This window comes from Tenrec ecaudatus, chromosome 2, assembly GCF_050624435.1.
Source record: "Tenrec ecaudatus isolate mTenEca1 chromosome 2, mTenEca1.hap1, whole genome shotgun sequence".
In the NCBI taxonomy this organism is placed as follows: Eukaryota; Metazoa; Chordata; class Mammalia; order Afrosoricida; family Tenrecidae; genus Tenrec; species Tenrec ecaudatus.
Window position 1 is genome coordinate 173,179,260 of NC_134531.1, and position 18,942 is coordinate 173,198,201.

General features: G+C 38.7%; 1 protein-coding gene across 3 annotated transcripts in view; it reads right to left on the bottom strand.

Moving 5' to 3' along the window:
* GABRB2 (gamma-aminobutyric acid type A receptor subunit beta2) overlaps positions 1-18,942 on the bottom strand; it is a 272,105-nt gene that overhangs the window by 133,010 nt on the left and 120,153 nt on the right. For all 3 annotated transcript variants that reach the window (XM_075543185.1, XM_075543183.1, XM_075543184.1), the window contains exon 5: positions 734-816. In XM_075543185.1, the coding sequence (XP_075399300.1) occupies positions 734-816 (83 nt within the window). The remainder of the gene's footprint in view (positions 1-733; positions 817-18,942) is intronic.

Sequence of the window (18,942 nt, forward strand, 5' to 3'; positions counted from 1 at the left end):
ACAATTCCACTTCAAACGGTCTCCCTGTGTGACCTCTAAATGACCACGTTAGCCTTCCATACAAGGCAGGTGACTGTATTATGATCATACCCTAAGCGAGATCTGGAAAAGCACCAATACTGTTACACACTTCAGCACAAAGAAGATTTGCATGCACAAATTGTTCACCACCTGGCTTTACACAATGTATCTTGATAAAACATGAGATCCAATAAAGATATTCCAATGAAACAAATAAACAACAACCAAAACACATTATACCAATTTATAGTTTATAAATGGCTTAACCAAGTTAGAAAGCCTGCTTTATAATTACATAGAAATAAAGTTGACTGGATGCAGAGGCAATTGGTCACCTTGGGATTTCCTGCCTCTCCAGCTCTCTGGATAAGTTAATGCAGCTAAGTGTACAAGTTACATAATGGTAAAAGCCTGGAGCAGACCCTGAGTTTCTTTCTAGATTCTTACTATTTTCCTTTTACTAATAGAAAATTTCCCCTCTAAGGCATCTTTCCCAGGGATAAGGAAATGGACTTCAAGGGTGACAACATCATTCAAGAAAGATACTTTGTATACTTCCAGTAGCCAGCTTCAGGTGCGAACAGAAAATTTGTAGGACCTATGAGCTGAACATAAACCAGAGTAGGATGCATTGCCTAAAGATAATCTTAATAGGGACTTTAGGAAAAAATTGACCATAAATTAGCCAGACTCTTCAAATGACTTAACTTACAGCTTTCAATTTCCAGGGTACAGTTTTGTTCATCCAGTGGGTACCGCCTTAGGTCCATCATGCAGGCAGCTGTGGTTGTAATCCTAGGAGACAAATAGTAATGAGATTTATAATTAGTATATCTATGCTGCAGTCAGAAAAATTAAAATTTAAGTAATAAAGAGAACAAACCTTGGGATCAAGAAGTTTCCAATTTAGTGCAAGCTCTAATTAAAACATGATATAACTGTGTATGCCACCACTTGCCTGCCCGTCTGTCTATCTGGCGTACTATGGTGGCTTTAGAGTTGCTACACTGCTGTGAACTATGTCACTGATGTTTTATATAACATCAGGGTCACTCATGGTAGACAGCTTCTGTGAAACTTCAAAAGTAGGACAGACTACAGTGAATGGCCTGTAGCAATCTATAACCAAAAATAAAATTGACCTTATGAATTGGAGCAATATACTACCTGATATAGTGAAAAAATAAGACACTTGGGCAAGAAGATACTCAAAATATGGGAGGGAAAGAGCTGGCTATTGAAATATGTCATCTTAATGGCTCAGATATAGCAAAGTTAGTGAGATCTTCAGCCACAAATATTCATTAATAATCAAAATGTAGAAGATATAAAGTATAGATCTAGGATAATTGAAAATAATCAAAATTAAACTTTTGTACATAAAGATGGATAATCTAAGAATCTGTGAACTGAAATGAACTGGTGTCGGCTCTTGAGAAGTCGACAATTACATGGTCTGATCTGATAAGGAGTGACAAATTGAAGAGGAATAACAACATCACGGTCATCTTCCACAAGAACATTTCAAGACCAATCCTCAAGTACAATGCAGTCAGAGATAGAAAAATAGTTACATGCATACAAGGAAGACGAGTTTATATGAATGCTGTTTATGTTTAGGCACCAACCAGTAGTCAGGGATGAATAAACTGAAATAGCTTACCATCTACTGCAGTCTGAAATTGATCAAACATGCAATCAAAACATATTCATGGGACTGGATGCAAATGTTGAAAACAAAGAGGAAGGATCAGAGGTTGGATGTATGGCTCTCTTTACAGAAATAATGTTGGAGATGAGAAATAATACTGATATAATTTGGCAAGACAAATGATGGATGCAGTTCAAATATAATTTTTCAACAACATAAATGATGCCTATGTACTTTTAGGCCTTGCTGGAGGGGGAAAATATACAAAAATCAAATCAAGTATGGTGGACAAGCTCAATATAATCAGTCAGCACTAGGCCAGGGACTGTCTGTGGGATACACCATTAACTGTTCACATGTTCCTTAAAGGTAAAGCCGAGGAAATTAAAATTAATCCATGAAAGCTAAAGTAATACTTTGAGTATACACCACATGAAGTTAGAAATTATCTCAAGAGTAAATTTGATAAACTGAACAGCAATGGCTGAAGACCCAATATTATGCAATTACATCAAGAAATGACACATGAAAGACAAGAGACCATTAAAAAGATAGAGATGAAAGCAAAGACTAAAATGTCTATTAGTGCAAACTCTTAAACTTGCCCTTAATATCGAGTAGCTAAAGCAAAGAGGAGAAACAATAAAGAGCTGATTTCAAAAGTTAAGAATTTCCCCCAACAAAGTTAAAGAGATGATTCCAAAGACAGTGAAAGGACAAAGTAAGTCTTAGAATGAAATGTGCAGACATGGAGTTAGAAAATTGAAATGGCAGAACATATTCCACATTTCTCCAGTGGGAAGAAATGAAGAAAACTGCCAAACTTCAAATTGAAATACTCAAGAGTGTGGCAAAATATTGAAAAGTATAGGAAGCATTTAAAAATGGAATGGATAAACACTCATTGAACCAAAAAGATTAACTCTCCACCATTTAGGAGTTCAAGAACTAATACTATTGAAAAAGAAGGATCTTGACTAAAAGTAGAGAACATGTGCTTGTGCTGCGTGGTTAAGTTGTGCAAACTATAATAAATTATGTACAGCACTGTAAAACGTGGGAAATTTCAGAATGCTCAAGTGTGCTCACATGGAACCTGTACATAGTTCAAGAGATAGTTGTTCAAGCACAACAAGTAGATAATGAATGATTTTTAATTAAAAAAGATATCCAGTAGGAATATACAATTTCACCATACTTATTCACAGTGTATGGTTAATAAAAACTCTGAAAAATTGGACTATATGAAAGAAATTGGGGCAGCGGAATTAAGGGAAAACTCATTAACAATCTGTACCATGCAGATAGTAAATATTACTTCCTGAAACATTGACTGATGAAGAACAAAGATTATATCATTCAATATGAATTATATCTCAATATGAAAAAATATATAATTGGTCAAGTAAATAACATTGTGATAATTAGAGAAAATAATTGGCATCATCAACAATTTCATTTTATTTGATTCACAATCAACGCCCATGAGAATAACAGCCAACAAATCAGTCTTCTACCCTTCTTCTACTAGTCTTCTACCCTGACGTGTAGTGGGTATGCGCTGAGCTGAGATCCAGATCCACATGGTTGGCATTTCAAAGTCATCAGCAGTTCAGAGGGAGAAAGACTGGGCTTTCTACTCCCCTAAGCAAATCCTCAGAAACCCACCGGGGGCACTATGAGTGAGCACTGGCCCCACTGCAGCAAGCTACACATAGTGACCTCATGGCAGCTGTGTGTTCTTGTGTGGATTCTGTCAGAGCTCTAATGCAACATACAGCCTTTCTGCTGTATCTAATTAGTTAATTAATTAATTAATTAGTTCTGCGTAAGTAATTCGATATTGTCATGACCAGTTTCTGGCACTCTCCTACAGATTGGCAGGTTTTATTTGTTATTTTTACTCTTTTATCAAGAAACAAACTTATCCCCATTAGATTACCCTTATACTTCTCTGTTAATGGAGGGAAATTAAATATTTACTAAGTAATATATATGAGAGGGTATGCCCCCCAAAATGTTAAAAAGCTCCACTGGCTGATGTAAAGTATTTTTGGTAAAGGAAGGCAAAGGGAAAAGGCAGGAAATAGTTTCAAAGGGTTATTTCAGAGCTCCTGGGCAAGGTTCACGGGTCCCTAGTTGGTGGCCTGTGAAGTCCTGCATTCCGGGTGAGAGGTGAAGAGTTTTTTAAGCCCAGGTCTTGGGGAGGGAGTAGCTGGGGAATTTTCCACTGTGATGTGGCTGTCTGCAAAGCTGGGACTAAGCACCAATGTCCGATGTCATCTGCAATGGTTAGCCTACTGCATCTGGGTTTGGAAGGAGAGGAAGGGGCGGCTTGGTTTTTCGCAATGTGGTTCTTGGAGTGTTTGTCACTTGCCCAGGATATTTGTCCACTTGCTTGCCCCACCAAACCCCATTTTGCCTAGCAGGCATAGCTAGCAGAGTACACATTTTCCTGCTGCCAGGGCATCCTACAACTTGCTCTGGGTTAGTGCAGTCAGTGGTGTTGCCTAGGAAGGTTCTCTGTGGGCACAGTGGATTTTCATGACAGCAGTTTCACTAAAACCTCTTTTTTTTGTGCGTGATGGCCAACTTAAGAGAACAACATGCAGTTGTGAAATATTTCCTGTTTGCTAAAAATGCCACCCGCAGAAACGGTTGTGATGCTGAACATAGCTTAGAAGGACAGCACTATGGGAAAAACTCAAGTGTACAGGTGTGTTTCTCATTTCAAAAGAGGTAAAATGTTAGTTGATGACAAACCTGACTCTGGACATCCATCAACTTCGTGAACGGGTGAAGATGTCAGCTCCGGGGTGCATTTGGAGATCATTCTCCAAGTCAGACTGTTAAGCTATTTTAGAGTTTCTGAGAAGATGGTGTAGCAAGTGTTCAATGTAAATGGCTTGATCTGTGGCGGGTGGGGTCTAGTTTTGCCAGCTTGACAATGTACCTGCTCACACAGCCATTTCAGTTTTGGGCAATGTCTCTCTTGCCCCACACACCTTATTCATATGACCTCACTCTAACTTTTTTTGGTTTCCACAAATGAAGAGGGACATGAAAAGGCAGTGATTGAAGATGTGAAGGAAAAAGACAAGGGAGGTGCTGTCAGCCATCCAAACAGATGAGTTTGAAAAATGTTTCCAAGAATGGAATCACAGGTTTGGCAAATGCATTAAGGTGTAATGGAGAGTACTTTGAATATGATAAGGTTGTTTTAAATACAAATCTATGAAAAAAAAGGATTCCACTTTTTATCTGGGTACACCCTTGTATATCACATGAAATTATAAGCAGGAAAGCAGTGCTTTGGGTAGGTATATATGCATATTTAATTTGAAGGATTATATTGTTGAAATATTTCTTTAAAATTTTTTTCAATTTCCTTTTAAAAAGTTTTAAGGTTCCTTAGAAGTGGTTAGTTTTTTAAATTTTAACACTAAATAATTCCAATCAATTTAGTTACAAAAACAGTACCAGCATTTTTAATTGATTGTTTCTGCTTTAGATGGGAATTATCAAACACTATTATCTTAAAAAATGAAAATTGGCATTCCTCTTTAACTCTTTATTCAGGATAAAAAAAATGAGAATTCCTTAATTCCTCACCTTCCCACTGATGATATTTCAGACACATAAATACAATCTGACTTGCCAAGAAGATAAGGAGAAGTGTCTTATGTAGGACCACTTTCCAAAGAAGGTAAAATTAGGAACAGAACATCGGCTCCAAGCATATCTGCTATTTTTATAGTGCACTAAAAATAATCCCTGTCCTAGAAATTAGAAGAAACTAATTTCATTCTATAGAAGGGACACAAAGCACATGAAATGTACAAGTGTGCACATGTGATCAAAGAGAAGAAAGACGTGGACAGAAGGTCTGACTTTGTAATTGAGATGAAGTTTCCCATCACAACTACAGGCGTGTTTCTGTCAACACATATCATAAGGAACCCCTATCTGTGCACCAGTGCTTTGAAGACGACAGAGAAATTAGCCAATGCCATTGCAGGAGGAATGAAGGCACCTACCTTCCTGTTTATGAAATACGGTGGAGTAAACCATTTTCCTCTCATCAGTAACACGCTATTTTCATGATTGTTTTACTATTTTTAATGCTTTAATTTACTTCATAAAAACTTCAAAATTATAGATGTTTTCTAGTTAGTATTTACAAAGCACTGGTAAGTATCTGAACTAAAGCAAAAACTTTGAAATCCAAATAATTCATTTGGAATTCTGAACTGTAAAACTAAGACAGAAGACATTGGTTAGCTTGTTGACCAGTTTGCCATGAGAAGATAAAGATAGAAAGCAATGTATTGCTTATAAAATTATCTACCACTTTGATATAGGCAACACGACCAGTGCTTAGTAAATAAAGTAGTTCTGGTGGTGCTATGAATAAGGTATTGGGTTCAAATCCACCATCCCACTCCTCTGGAGAAATATGAGGCTGCCTATTCCCATTAAGATTTATAGTCTTGACCTCCTACAGAGAGTTGCTGTGAGTTGAAATCCACTCTATGGTGGCAGTGGGTTTTGAGTTTTAATAATGAGTGGAAATAATGATAATTCATTTTGCCAAAAGCCATTTACTAATTAGTGTATGTATTTTTATACATTAAGAAAAGTAGACAACCCACACATTTGTATTATAATCAAGGAAGATATATAACATGGACAAAAGAGTATCCTAATACACAAATATGCAAAAAATTACCTATGTGTACATGTGTACATGGAAGACTACTTTATGGATTAAAGGATGAAGTAGAGAGGTGGGCATATCCCATCTTCATCTTTCTCAGGTACTATCAAGGAGCACATCTATTTTTGTCATGTGTACATCTTAAGCATTGTGCCAGTTCCTTGAAAAAATGTCAAAAACCCAAGATAAAATAAAAATAATTAATAAAGCAAGAAATATTCTGACCATAAGTATTCTAAATTTGAATATTTAAAGCAGTCCCTATATTAAGTGACTGATTTATCATAGGTAAACAATATCACAAGTTAATTCAAACGTCAAAATCATTTTTACAGAAGAATGATTTTGGCCCCTGAATGAGCCTTACTCAGAAAATCCCAGAGATAAGCACCTACATATATTGTTCTTTGGGGACTTTTTGAATTGTAACCAAGTTCACCTTCTAGCTTCAATGCAAGCACACTCAGTGAGTTTTCCTTTCTTCCAATCCTGATGAACGCCCTTAATGAATCTCAAAGTGCTCAATGCCACTGCTAGAATTCTTTAAAATGGGTCTATTAAGCAATTATGTAGGTATGCTAATTAAATTCTGAGACCATTTTGAAAAATATGGAGACAGCTCTACTCTCAATGAAAGGAAAAAGCCAAAGATGACTCCAGATGCACCCGATTTACATATGCAAATCATCTCTCTTTAACAGCATAATGTGGGCTTCTGGAGCTGAATGCCACTGCATGATGAAGATTACCGTTGGGATATACCAATTTTCTGACTGAGTAAAGAGATCTTGGGATAGACTCATTCCTTAGACATCAACCACCATGATCCCAAACTGATTTAGGACATAACATGTGGACAAAGCACAAGAACACTGACTACATAGCAGAGCCAATAGCAGTTACTATAGGTTAGGCTATAAAATCAATAATATAATACTTGTTGACTACTCTATAATAATATAATAATAAAGGTAGAAAGATGAGGGGAATAGGGGGCATCCACCGAATGCTTACCCTAAACAAAAATTGGCTGGTCATGCCATAATAAAAGGGGTTGCAGGGGGGTCAGGCACACATTAGAAACCTGTGGGAAAATCCCGGGCTGGGCATGCACAGACTAACGTCACCTAGGCACAGGTGAGTGCCAACCTGAACACACACTGGGCTCTGGCGACATTATGTCACAGGTGCACCTGAAAGCAGCCACTAAGATGGACCAATACTCTCAACCACGCCCTCCACCCCTGCTCAGGTGGGGCTAGGAGGTGATAAACATCACAGCCTGAGGGAAGGTTTGTCTCTTTCAGGTGCTCTCCTGCGGGTTAGGGAGAGGGTCTCTCCTTATTGCCTGGCACTCTCCCTTTTTTAGGTACAGGGACTCCTCTTTTGGTTCTGTGGAATCCTCCAAATGGCCAGTTTCCATGTGGCTTTTCAAGCTCCCTGAAGTGACCATTTCAGTTGTGAATTTTCCCAACCCTCCCCCGCCCCCCCATGCGGCCTTGCACACTTTCCAAGGATAGTGTTTATTATCTGAGACTATTACCCGAAACGTCCCTTTCATAAAAGTTTCTTGGGCTTACAAAAGTGCTTCTGCCACATGAATGATTCCAGCACTGAGTAAACCATCCAGAAACCTAACAAGAAGAGCTAAGCCAGTATTTTGTACCAGACTGTGCCAGGAATTTAATTGTACCATTACCTAAGATTTAATGATGCTGCAGTAACAATCCAGGTTTGGAGGCAATCGACAATATTAGGAAATAATGGATGTTTTTGAGTCTCAGTCAATATGAAATAATTCAAAATCATAATCAACATGACAAACCTTAGAGCATCCAACAGATTTTTCAAGAGGAGTTTCAGTAGCTTCAATGTATGCCAAATCTTATGCTACACGAGTGAGACACTTTTTAGACTTCCAGAGGTTATAGGAAAAGTTCCTTGAGCTTTTAACTTTGCTTGATTTGTTTATATAAATAATAATCCAATTATTCCAGAGGGGGAAAAACTGCTTTTGAAATATTCTCTGACTGGTTAGGAAGGATGCTGGGTTTTTCCACTCTCATATCACAAGGTGAGGTGATTTAAAGTAATTTCCCCAGGACCCAATTCACTTTAAACGTGTTATATATTACACCGGTTTACGTATATTTCCCCCCTGTTAGAATACTGCACTTTTAAGCTCTACTCCCTTTCCCTGCAGCTGTCAGCATTTGGTTGCCTCAGATTGGACACAAAAACCGGAGAAGACGGGTACTTCTGAGCACAAATTGAACACAAGAGCAGGGAACGTCTGAGTAGAACACTTCAAACCTAAGAACCCGACCACCTGTCACATGTGCCCCATCCCATAATACGGGATGACACCCCACCAAAACCTATTTGCTACTGCCATGGTTTTGAGTATCTATTGTGTTTATACCCAATTGGCATAACTCCACCCATATGAACTTAATTCCCAGAATCCCCCACCTGCTTTCATGAATAAGTAGGAGTCCTGGGACCATAGCGAGTTGCTTGCTGAGCTGGAAACCACAAGGTGTGTAGTTGGAAACTAACAGTTGCACCTGGGGGAAAAGATGAGTCTTTCTACTTCCAGAAAGATTTTCAGTCTCCGAAATTCTGTGGGGAAGTCCTAGTCTGTCTTCTAGCCTCACGGTGAGTCAGGATCCACTGGATAATTGTGAGTGTGTTTTGAGTTTTCAGGAATAAACACAATGTCCTAAACATCTAAGCTCCTTTCGCAGTCTCTTTTTGTTTCCCCTTGCAAGGTGCATCTCTCTCTAATAAATTAATTTGCTTACACAGTAAGTTCGACTTCTGCTTTGTTTTTCTTCTGAACAAGGAAAGAACCTTCCATTGGATGCTTGCTCTGATAAGCTCAGTTCTACATCCTACCTTGGTAAGTAGTAGAAACTTAATTTTTTTAAATCATTTTATTGGGGACTCATGCAACTCTTATCACAATCCATACATCCATCCATTGTGTCAAGCACATTCGTACAAATGTTGCCATCATCGTTTTCAAAGCATTTTCTTTCTACTTGAGCCCTTGGTATAAGCTCCCCATTTTTTTACCCTCCCTCCCCCTCCCTCCCACTCTCATAAGTCCTTGATAATTTAATTTTTTTATTATTTTTTTCATGTCGTGCACTGTCTGATGTCTTCCCCAACCCCCTTGTCTGCTGCCCATCCCCCTGGGAGGGGGTTATAGATAGGTCATTGTGATTGGTTCCACCTTTCTCCCCCCACCTTCCCCTTTTCCTCCTGGTATGGCCACTCTAAATATTGGTCCTGGGGAGTTATTCCCTGTGTCCTATATTCCCTGTGTTTTCAGCTCTTATCTGTACCCATGTACATGCTCTGGTCTAGCCAGAGTTTTAGGAAACTTTAAATCTTTTGATCTGCCATCTAAGAGCCAACTGCTGGTGCCTCCCCTTCAAAGCAAATAATATTGTTAGGTGCCATCTAGTTCATTTCAGTGCATAGCAACCCTGTATACAACAGAACAAAACACTACCAGGTCCACACCATGCTCACAACTGCTTTTATACCTGAGCGCACTGTTAGAGCTACCGTTCACTCCATCATACGGAGGGCCTTCCTCCTTTCTGCTACCTTCAACTTTATCAAGCCTAGTGTTCTTCTCCAGGGACTGATCTCGCCTGACAACATGCCCAAGGTACAAGAGATGAATATGGAATAGCGAAATAGAGTGAAGAAAGTTAATTACTTGAGTAATTGTCAAAAATGACTTGAGTCACAGTCATAAAATTAATGGATTTTATGAGCCCCAGATTCTAGTTCACAGAGACCTGCTACCAGTGTAAACTACTCTGATTTGGAATTACATAATGAAGTTATAGGTAGAGAGAGAAAAAATTAAAACAAACTTCAAAAGCATACAAAAGATTCTATTTAGGGTACTCGAATCTTGAGACGGTGACCCTTCGATACCCCTAAAGCGTGGAACCCACTCCTGCATCAACTTTCAGCCCAACAGCAGACAGGCATAAAATGAACGTTAACACCTGAGAGGAATGGGCTCCTCGGTACAGTGAACCATACACTATTAAAAGGTACCATCTGACCCAGAATAAAGCTCAAAAAATAGAAAGAAGGCAGGATTAGAAATGAGAAGCCAGGGAAAAAGTAACATTTGCATGGAGGGGGCTGCAGCAACATACGTGTAGAAAATGATGAATGAAAAACTATTTGCTCTGTAGATTTTACCCAAACTAAAATTTAAAAATTTTTTAAATGTAGATAGATAAGAAGAGAATCCCTATAATTTCTGGGAACAAAGCGGGAGAAAAGGAAGGAAAGCAAAAAAATAAGAAGTCTTGAATAAAACTGTATCCAACATCTTTCACAGTGGATTTTTAATTTGATCAAAACGTACATTTATGTACTTTAAACACAATATACCACAATATCAAATTATTAAGGAACTCTTTAGCATTAATATTTATCAATATAACAATATAGCTTTAGCCAGTTCTATCAGAGCCCTGGTGGCAGTATCTACTATACCCAACAGTTTGAACCACCAGCCACTTCGTGGAAGCAAGAGAGATTCTGTTCCTATAAAGACTTCCAGACTTGAAAATCCTATGTGGGACCCCTATGAGTCAGAATCAACTCAACAGTTGATTTCATTTACAAAATAACCTAAGTAAAAAGCTTCAGCTCCAGGTAATATCAGCCTAACTAACTTAATCATTGATTATCAAAAGTTTTAAAGAAATCATCTGAGTCTTTTTTCTCAAAAGTACTTCCATTATTTTGTCTTCACATTTTGAAGAAGACGTAACATTATATTTGCGTTTTACAACCAGTTGAGTTGGAGCAAGAAATCCATTGCTTGTTTAGCACATTCTCTTCCTTCTTGGAGAGCAAGTAGAAGAGTTTTACAGACATTAAGTGACATTGATTCTAGCATTCTCACTAACAATAAACATAATTAATATTAATGGGCCACCTGCATTCTCTATCTACTAGTTTCAGACATGAATGAGCATTCCTGAAATTCATTCATTCTATCATTTAATCCTTAAGATACTCATATGAGTTGGATCCATTGTTATTCTCATTTGACCGATGTGCTAATGGAAGGTAGAATGATTTCCCCTAAGACCATACTTAGTAAGTGATGGAGCTAGAATTCGAATCCAAGAAGTCAAACTCCATTGTCCATTTATTAACCAGTGTTCCGTGCCATAACTGACTAGATTTAGTTAACCTTGAAAACGTCCTTCAGCATCTATGGAAAATTGGTCAAATTTGTGTACTCCAAATGAGCTTGGAATGTCTATAATCCTATGAAAATACATTACATCTACTGTGACCCTGTATATTTTATAATTTTGTTTTACCCACAAATTCAAATGCTGTATTTCACAGCTGTTCATTCTGTTTTAGTCAATTATGTAGATTAGACCACCCCAGACAAGCAAATACAGGCCTCTCCCCAAGGAGTCCCACTTAATATTCTCCCTTGATTGAAAGTCTCCCTCAGCATTTTTCACCATCCTGTGCTCTTGATTTATCTCTGAAGAGGCCACTGCTTAAATTAAAATCTCTGAAACTCATGTGAGTTCTCCAGTAGCCTATCACACATAATTGTCTTAAAACGCTCTTTAGAAGTCCTCATAAAGAGTCACATGCACTACTACACTCAACTTGGTAATCACTAAAAAAAGTAAGATTGCTAGCAATCATGTTCCCATTTGATAAATTGTGCATCTCAGATTAGAGCTATTTGTGCTCTTGTGCAGCTGTTTGGCCTTCGGCGACTTTTTGATTTTCTGGAATCTTATCCTTCCCCAAGTTACTGCTACCATTAAAGCCGATGTCCCAGCTCCAGATGCAGTCATTGTCATGAAAGATCTTTTCTTAAATAATAGCATGTGGAAGCCACAGAGCAAAAGCTAACAGAGCCTCATTTTGTGGCCATATAGTCTCAATCCAGAGAAAAATATTAGCACGGGAAAAATGTCAACAAATATGGACATATTCATCTAGGCCTTTATTATTCTGTAGGTAGTCCTTATTTGCCATTGTTCTCCATGTTGCAGTCTTGTGGGGTCTCACCTAAAAATCCTTTGCTTTCCTCCAGAAGGAGAATATACTCGTTTTTTTCTAAGTTATGCATTAATGGATGAATGAATGCCTGAAAATATAATGTAATGATCCTCTTCTTGAATCAAAATCCATCAACCCAAATCTGATGTAAGTCAGCTATAAGAAATTTAATTAAATCAAAGCCCCCTACAGATGGAACAATGTTTAGCCATGACTCTGGTTTTAACAATGGTGATTTTCTTCCCACACTGTTTTAAACAGCATTACAGAATGGCAACGACTTTTTATTGCATTCTTTGAAATGTATCGAAATAGTTTCTTTGTTTCAAGAAACATTAGATTTATAGTATTCTGGAACAGAAAAGGTTGATGAGTTTATATGTTACAGCATTTATTTATTTTTACAAAAATATATGGCAATAGCTCACAGGTATTGATTTAACTTAGCCAGTGGAGACAGGGTCATTGCCTCTGCTGGGTGTACTTCCATTCTGTCCAAATATTCCAATATAAGTAAAAAATACTAAATCATAGAAGTTAAGGGGAAAAAACTCTTAATAATGTAAATCTACCACCTAGTTCAATACACATCTGAAGTGAGTGTTTTCATCTCTCTAATCCTCCCCGGAAGAATGATGTGGCCTTCTATTTCTACCACATCAAAAAAGAAATTGATGTCCTTGAAGGAGTTAGACTGTGTTCCTTTTCAGTATTCTTTGAGTTTAGGGGATAAAAAGACCTCTAATGAGCAATATCAGAGTTATAGAGCCAATGGGATAAGGTTTCCCAACTAAATTCCTGTAAGAAAACCATTACTACCTTCAAATAATGAGTAAGTGCATTGTCATGATTCGGAGACCAATTCCCTAATAGAATTTTCCTGTCCTTTTTATCCTACTAATTCATTTTTCAATAGAAAATTCTTCATAATAAATCACTATGAATGTGCTTTGGAATCTCCCAAAAGTCTTCATAACTTTCTAACCTGTCTTCTCTGCCTGGAATTTAACTGGTCCATCTGACCCCTCTTGGAAGTCAATGTTTTGATTGAACCTCTATTTGAAGACACTGTAACCAAACTAATAAAAATGTATTACTGAAACTTCCCTGCAGCTGCTCAATGATCATGGAGATATGTTCAGCCATGTTTTGTTGGGAAACAATCCAGGTATTGAACTCTATTGTTGTTGTTGTTAGTTGACATTGAGTCGGTTCCCACCCATAGCGACCCCACGACAACAGAGTAAAACACTGCATAGTCCTGCACCATTCTCACACTTGTTCTTATGACTTATCTCATGATGTCCTTCTCCAGGGACTGTTCTTTCCTGACAACATGTCCAAAGTATGTTGGACGAGGTCTTGCCATGCTTGCTTCTAAGGAGCCCTCTGGCCTTACTTCTTCTAAGTGCTTGTTTCTTGTAGTAGTTCGTGGTATTTTCAACAATCTTCTCTAGCACTACAATTGAAATGCATCGATTCTTTTAAATCTTCCTTATTCAATGTCCAACTTTCACATGCACATGAAGCAATGGAGAATACTATGGCTTGGGTTAGGCACATTTTAGTTCTCAACAAAAAATCTTTGCTCTTCAATACTCTAAAGAGGTTTAATGCAGAAGATTTACCTAATGCAATACATCTTTTTATCTCCTGACTGTTGCTTCCATGAGCATTGATTGTGGTTCCGTGTAAGACAAAATTCTTGACAATTTAAAACAGTTATCAAGATGTAAACTACTGGTTCGGTTGTGAAGATTTTGGTCTTCCTTACATTGCGTTGCAACTTATACCAAAGGCCTCAATCCTCGATCTTCATCAGCAAGTGCTTCAATCCGTCCTCACTTTCAGCAAGAAAAGTGTGTCACCTGCACACCACAGAGTGTCCATATGTTCTCCTCCAACCTGATGCCACACTCTTCTTCATACAATCCGCCTTCTCTGATGATTTTGTCAGCACGCAGCTCGAACAAGTATGGCAAGAGGATACAACCCTGACTTTGAAACCGTGCAGTATTTTTCCTCATTTTAAACATGCATTTTCCCCTGTTCTGTTCGCACAACTGTCTCTCGATCCATGTACAGGTTGCACAAGCACACTGAAGCCTCCTGGAACTCCCATTCTTCTCAAGGTGACCCGGGGTTCATCATGGTCCTCACAGTCACTGCAACACTAGCTTTAGCAGCATATATATAATCTGCCATCATCGTTCAAAGTGAAAACATTTTAATAGCATGTTTTTCTCCTTCAGATCTAAAGACTACTCTTAGAGTCTATACTGCACTTCAACATATGGGCTCCTGATCCACTTCAGGTTGAACTTGACCAATGGGCAAAACGGCAAGGGTTAGAAGAAGTGAAGGGAGTAACATTTTAGTGATGGAGGCTCCGGAGGGTTTCATCTGCAGGAAACCATATTTGCTCTTCATCCAAGTTCCACGGACAATTCCTCCTCTCTGGAGATTAGGGACGAAACATAATGGAAACCTGCAGATCCTGTCCCTGGGAAGAAGAGGGCACTGTACAGTCTCTTTGTAAATTAGCCCCTTTAAAACACTCTCCTCAAATTAGCCCATTTTCAGCATGCCATCTGTTTCCTGCCGGGTCCCTGACTGATAGAACGCATTATTGAAATGTATTTAAAATTTGAAATTATTCTTGTTAGACTGTCCAAAAAATGAGAGCCATACCATTTCTTGCCCATTACTTTGGGATTTGGGAGATGAGGGGATGACAGCATCCTCTACCTTAAATGAACTGCTTCTTCCCTATTATTCTAGTTTCAGTAAATCATGATCCACCAAAGACATGTTCTCCCACCACCTAAAGCAGTCATTCGTGGCTATCGCATGTCCAGTGTATTTCACTCCTACGACTTGTCACTATCTAAAGTTATCCTGTGTATGTATTTGCTTATAAGTTATTTTGTTTTTCCCCAGGGATAGAATGTCTGTTTCAAGATGGACACTTGAGTTTTGACTCTAGTCTATACTGGGGTGCTGGAATAATCCAGGGAAAATGCAAAAGCATTTACCTACACTTTCTTGTAGATTATGGGCCACAGTACAAAAGCTTTAATTTCCACAGGGGCTCTGAATTAGTTTTGTTTTTATTGTTGTTGTGCTGTTTTTCCAGAAAAGAGGGCATTAGGCCATATTCGGTAAGTTTGGCAATCTATGCCCCAGAGGATATTTATTGGAATAATCATCACCTGTGCGATGAATAGTGGATGAAACAGGATCTAGGAAAGGCAAGCACGGACTGCAGTGCATAATGAAAGCTCAACAGTCCTAAGAAGTTCTGGTGCAAAGTGACCCATTGAGGTAGCTAGCTTATTGTGCCACCCCAGCTAGTAAATACATGAGGGGTTAATTGAAGGGCGGAGAGATAAAGGGCTCCGTGAGTCTTGCCTCTCTAGTTCTTGGGTCTCATGCTTTCTAATGGTCGGACCAGAGTGCAGCTGCCTTAGCATTTCCCTGCTTCAGTTTGCAAGGCTCACTTCCTGCAAGACATCCTCAAGGAGAAGCCGCATGGATGCACCCTGTTGCAGCCCTGGGTGCTGAGCAGCCTCATGGAGACCCCCTGCCAGTGCTGAGATGATCACACATTCACTGACTCAGCTTTCCTCCTGCAGTCAGCATCCTTGTGTCTGTTTTGTGAGATGGAGCAGGACTTTGTGGATTGGTGCCGGACATATGGGTTAATGGATTAATGTGGGACTTGTGGGCTTGGAAAGCACTGGGTTGGGATGATTTCTTGATGTACAATTAACCTTTATTTACAACTCTCTCTTATACATAAGTTTCTGTGGATTTGTTTCTTTAAAGTACCCAGAATAACACACCCATGTAAAAACTGAAATAGTCTCTGAATTACCTCTTCCTTCACCACACACTTTGGGGTAAGCAGCATTAGGTAACTAAGAGAAAATATTATTAGATTACTTTTTATTTCTTTTTTTGAGCTATTGCTTGAGCTTGCTGTTAGTTCCTTGGAAACTGTTTCCCGAGGTAGGACCAGTCTCTAATATGCCCTCACATATATTTTCCCTGCAGTACATGGTTGGATGGATAACCTTAACCATTGAAGTAAATGAATTTTATTGTTATTGCTACTGCTACTGTTGTTTTAAAAAAACAAGGAAAAAAGAAAACACATTTTAACGTGAAAAGTAAATTACTCCAAGCTGCCTCCTGTCACATACTGGCGACCGAGCTTGCACTTCTGACTCTGAGAAAAACACACACACTGCAATCTCAGGTCTCTCAGCTGCTGTCTGACATTTAAGGGCAAATAAATTCTGTCCACCTGGCATTTTACCATGTTAGTCCTTCACATAAAAATGGCAATGAATATGTGGGGAAATGCTTCCCATTATTGAAAACTACATGTGTGAATCATAAAGAACAATCAAACTATGCTAGTCTCTGCTTATCTAAGTAGCAAACATTTAAAGTATTACAATAGCCAATAGGGCAGACTCTGCAGAGAAACAGATCCACATGTACAAACATCACATATGCTGAATTATAAATCTGTACAAACTCTCTGGAGATTAACTTGACAGCATTTGTCAAATCCCTGCAAATGAGCACACTGTTAATCTACTTCGAGGCACAGTAACAATGAAATATTGAGAGCAAGGCACGGCTGTGTACAAATGTATTACACACAAAACCTCTCTGAAGCTATGAGGGTTGATTGAAGCCTGACTCATAGCATCCTGGTAGGACAGAAACTGCCACTGTGGGTTTCTGAGACTATAATGCTTTGCAGGGATAGAATGTAGAAGGACCACTCCCCTGGAGAATGGCTGGTAGTTTCCAACTGCTGTTCTTGTTAGCAGCCCAACAAGTAACCCGTTACACCACCAACGCTCCTTAAGAGAGTATTAGCACCCGCATCTATCACTAGCTTCTAATGGAATTGTTCTATATATTTGATATTTGTTGTTGTCAACTGTGGTCATCAAGTAGATTCTCACTCATGGCAACCCAATGTGTGCAGAGTGACTTATTTCATAGGATTTTCACAGCTGTGACCTTTCAAAAACTGATGACCACTTTTGCCTTGAGAGGCATCCCTGGGAGGAGCAAACCACCAACTTTTGCACTAGTCGTCTAGTGCTTATAGTCTGGTGCTATCTGGGGACGCTATCTGATATATAATGATCATTTGCTCATGTCCTCTTCCACTCTTTTCAAAGTGTGTTGCGTTGTGTTTTCATCATGAGCTTAAATAAAAATTTATTTCACTATCATTATATGAATTTGTTTCTCTAGTCTACCCGGACTAACACGCTACCTGAAAAGATAGCAGTCTACAGGGCTGTTCCCCTGCCCGGACTAACGCGCTACCTGAAAAGATGGCAGTCTACAGGGCAGTCCCCCTGCCTGGACTAACACGCTGCCTGTAAAGATGGCAGTCTACAGGGAAGTTCCCCCTGCCCCGTGCATCAACATTGATGGAAGAGCAACGGGTCTGTTGATGGTTATTCTTTATGGGAGCAGATATTTTCTCCCACAGGTCCTGTCACAGAAGAGAGGTGGGTTCACACCTCTGACTTTTTGGTTGGTAGGTGGGGAACTTAACCATTCTCCCACTGAAGTACCATGTGTCAAATATACTCAATGGGTATATTTGTCAATGCCAAATCGCAGTAACGCTAAGCTATAGGGTGGGACAGAACTATCTCAGTGAGTTCCCAAGATAGTAACTGTTCATGGGACTAGAAAGCCCCACCTTTCTCCCATGCAGGTGGTGTCAAACTGATGACCAGGAAGCTCACAACCATTATGCCACCAGGTCCTATTCTATTAAAATGCCTATTCCACTAAACTGCTGGTGTTAATAGTATTGTTTAGTTTGAACTTTCAAAGCAGTGAAAACAATAATATGATATCTACAAAATACCTTTCAGCTGATTGAATCATTTATGGGTCCCCATAATTATTTTTTCTAGCTTGTGGCTTGGAACTCACTCTCTTGAAGGAGGAGGAGCCTGTCAGAACGTTGGAAAGGGATGATTATCAGAAAGACCTCCATTTATTTATTTTTCTATATTTATCACGAGTCTTCATTTATTTCATTAAAATGATTTCTGTTCTTTTCAGATTGTCCTATGAGGAAGGTTTCTCTTTTGCTTAGGTTTATTAGATTATTTATTTTTTAAGTGATTCAGTGGAACCATTGGTTATTATTTTGTGGTCATCAAGGCTACCAGTCCTTTATTTTCCTGCTTCTTAAACCACTTTTATACCTGGAAAATAATTTTCTGTCCTGATATGAAATAAATAACTCACTATACTTCTATTTGTTTTGTTTGAAATGTTATGGGTAAGTCTCAAATTCTTTGATACTGATGTGGGATCAAGTATCGTAACAATTTTAAAGAAGGTGCAAGACCAGACCCCATTTCCTTCTACTGTACACGAGTTAATTATAAGTCATCACTGACTCAATAGCATC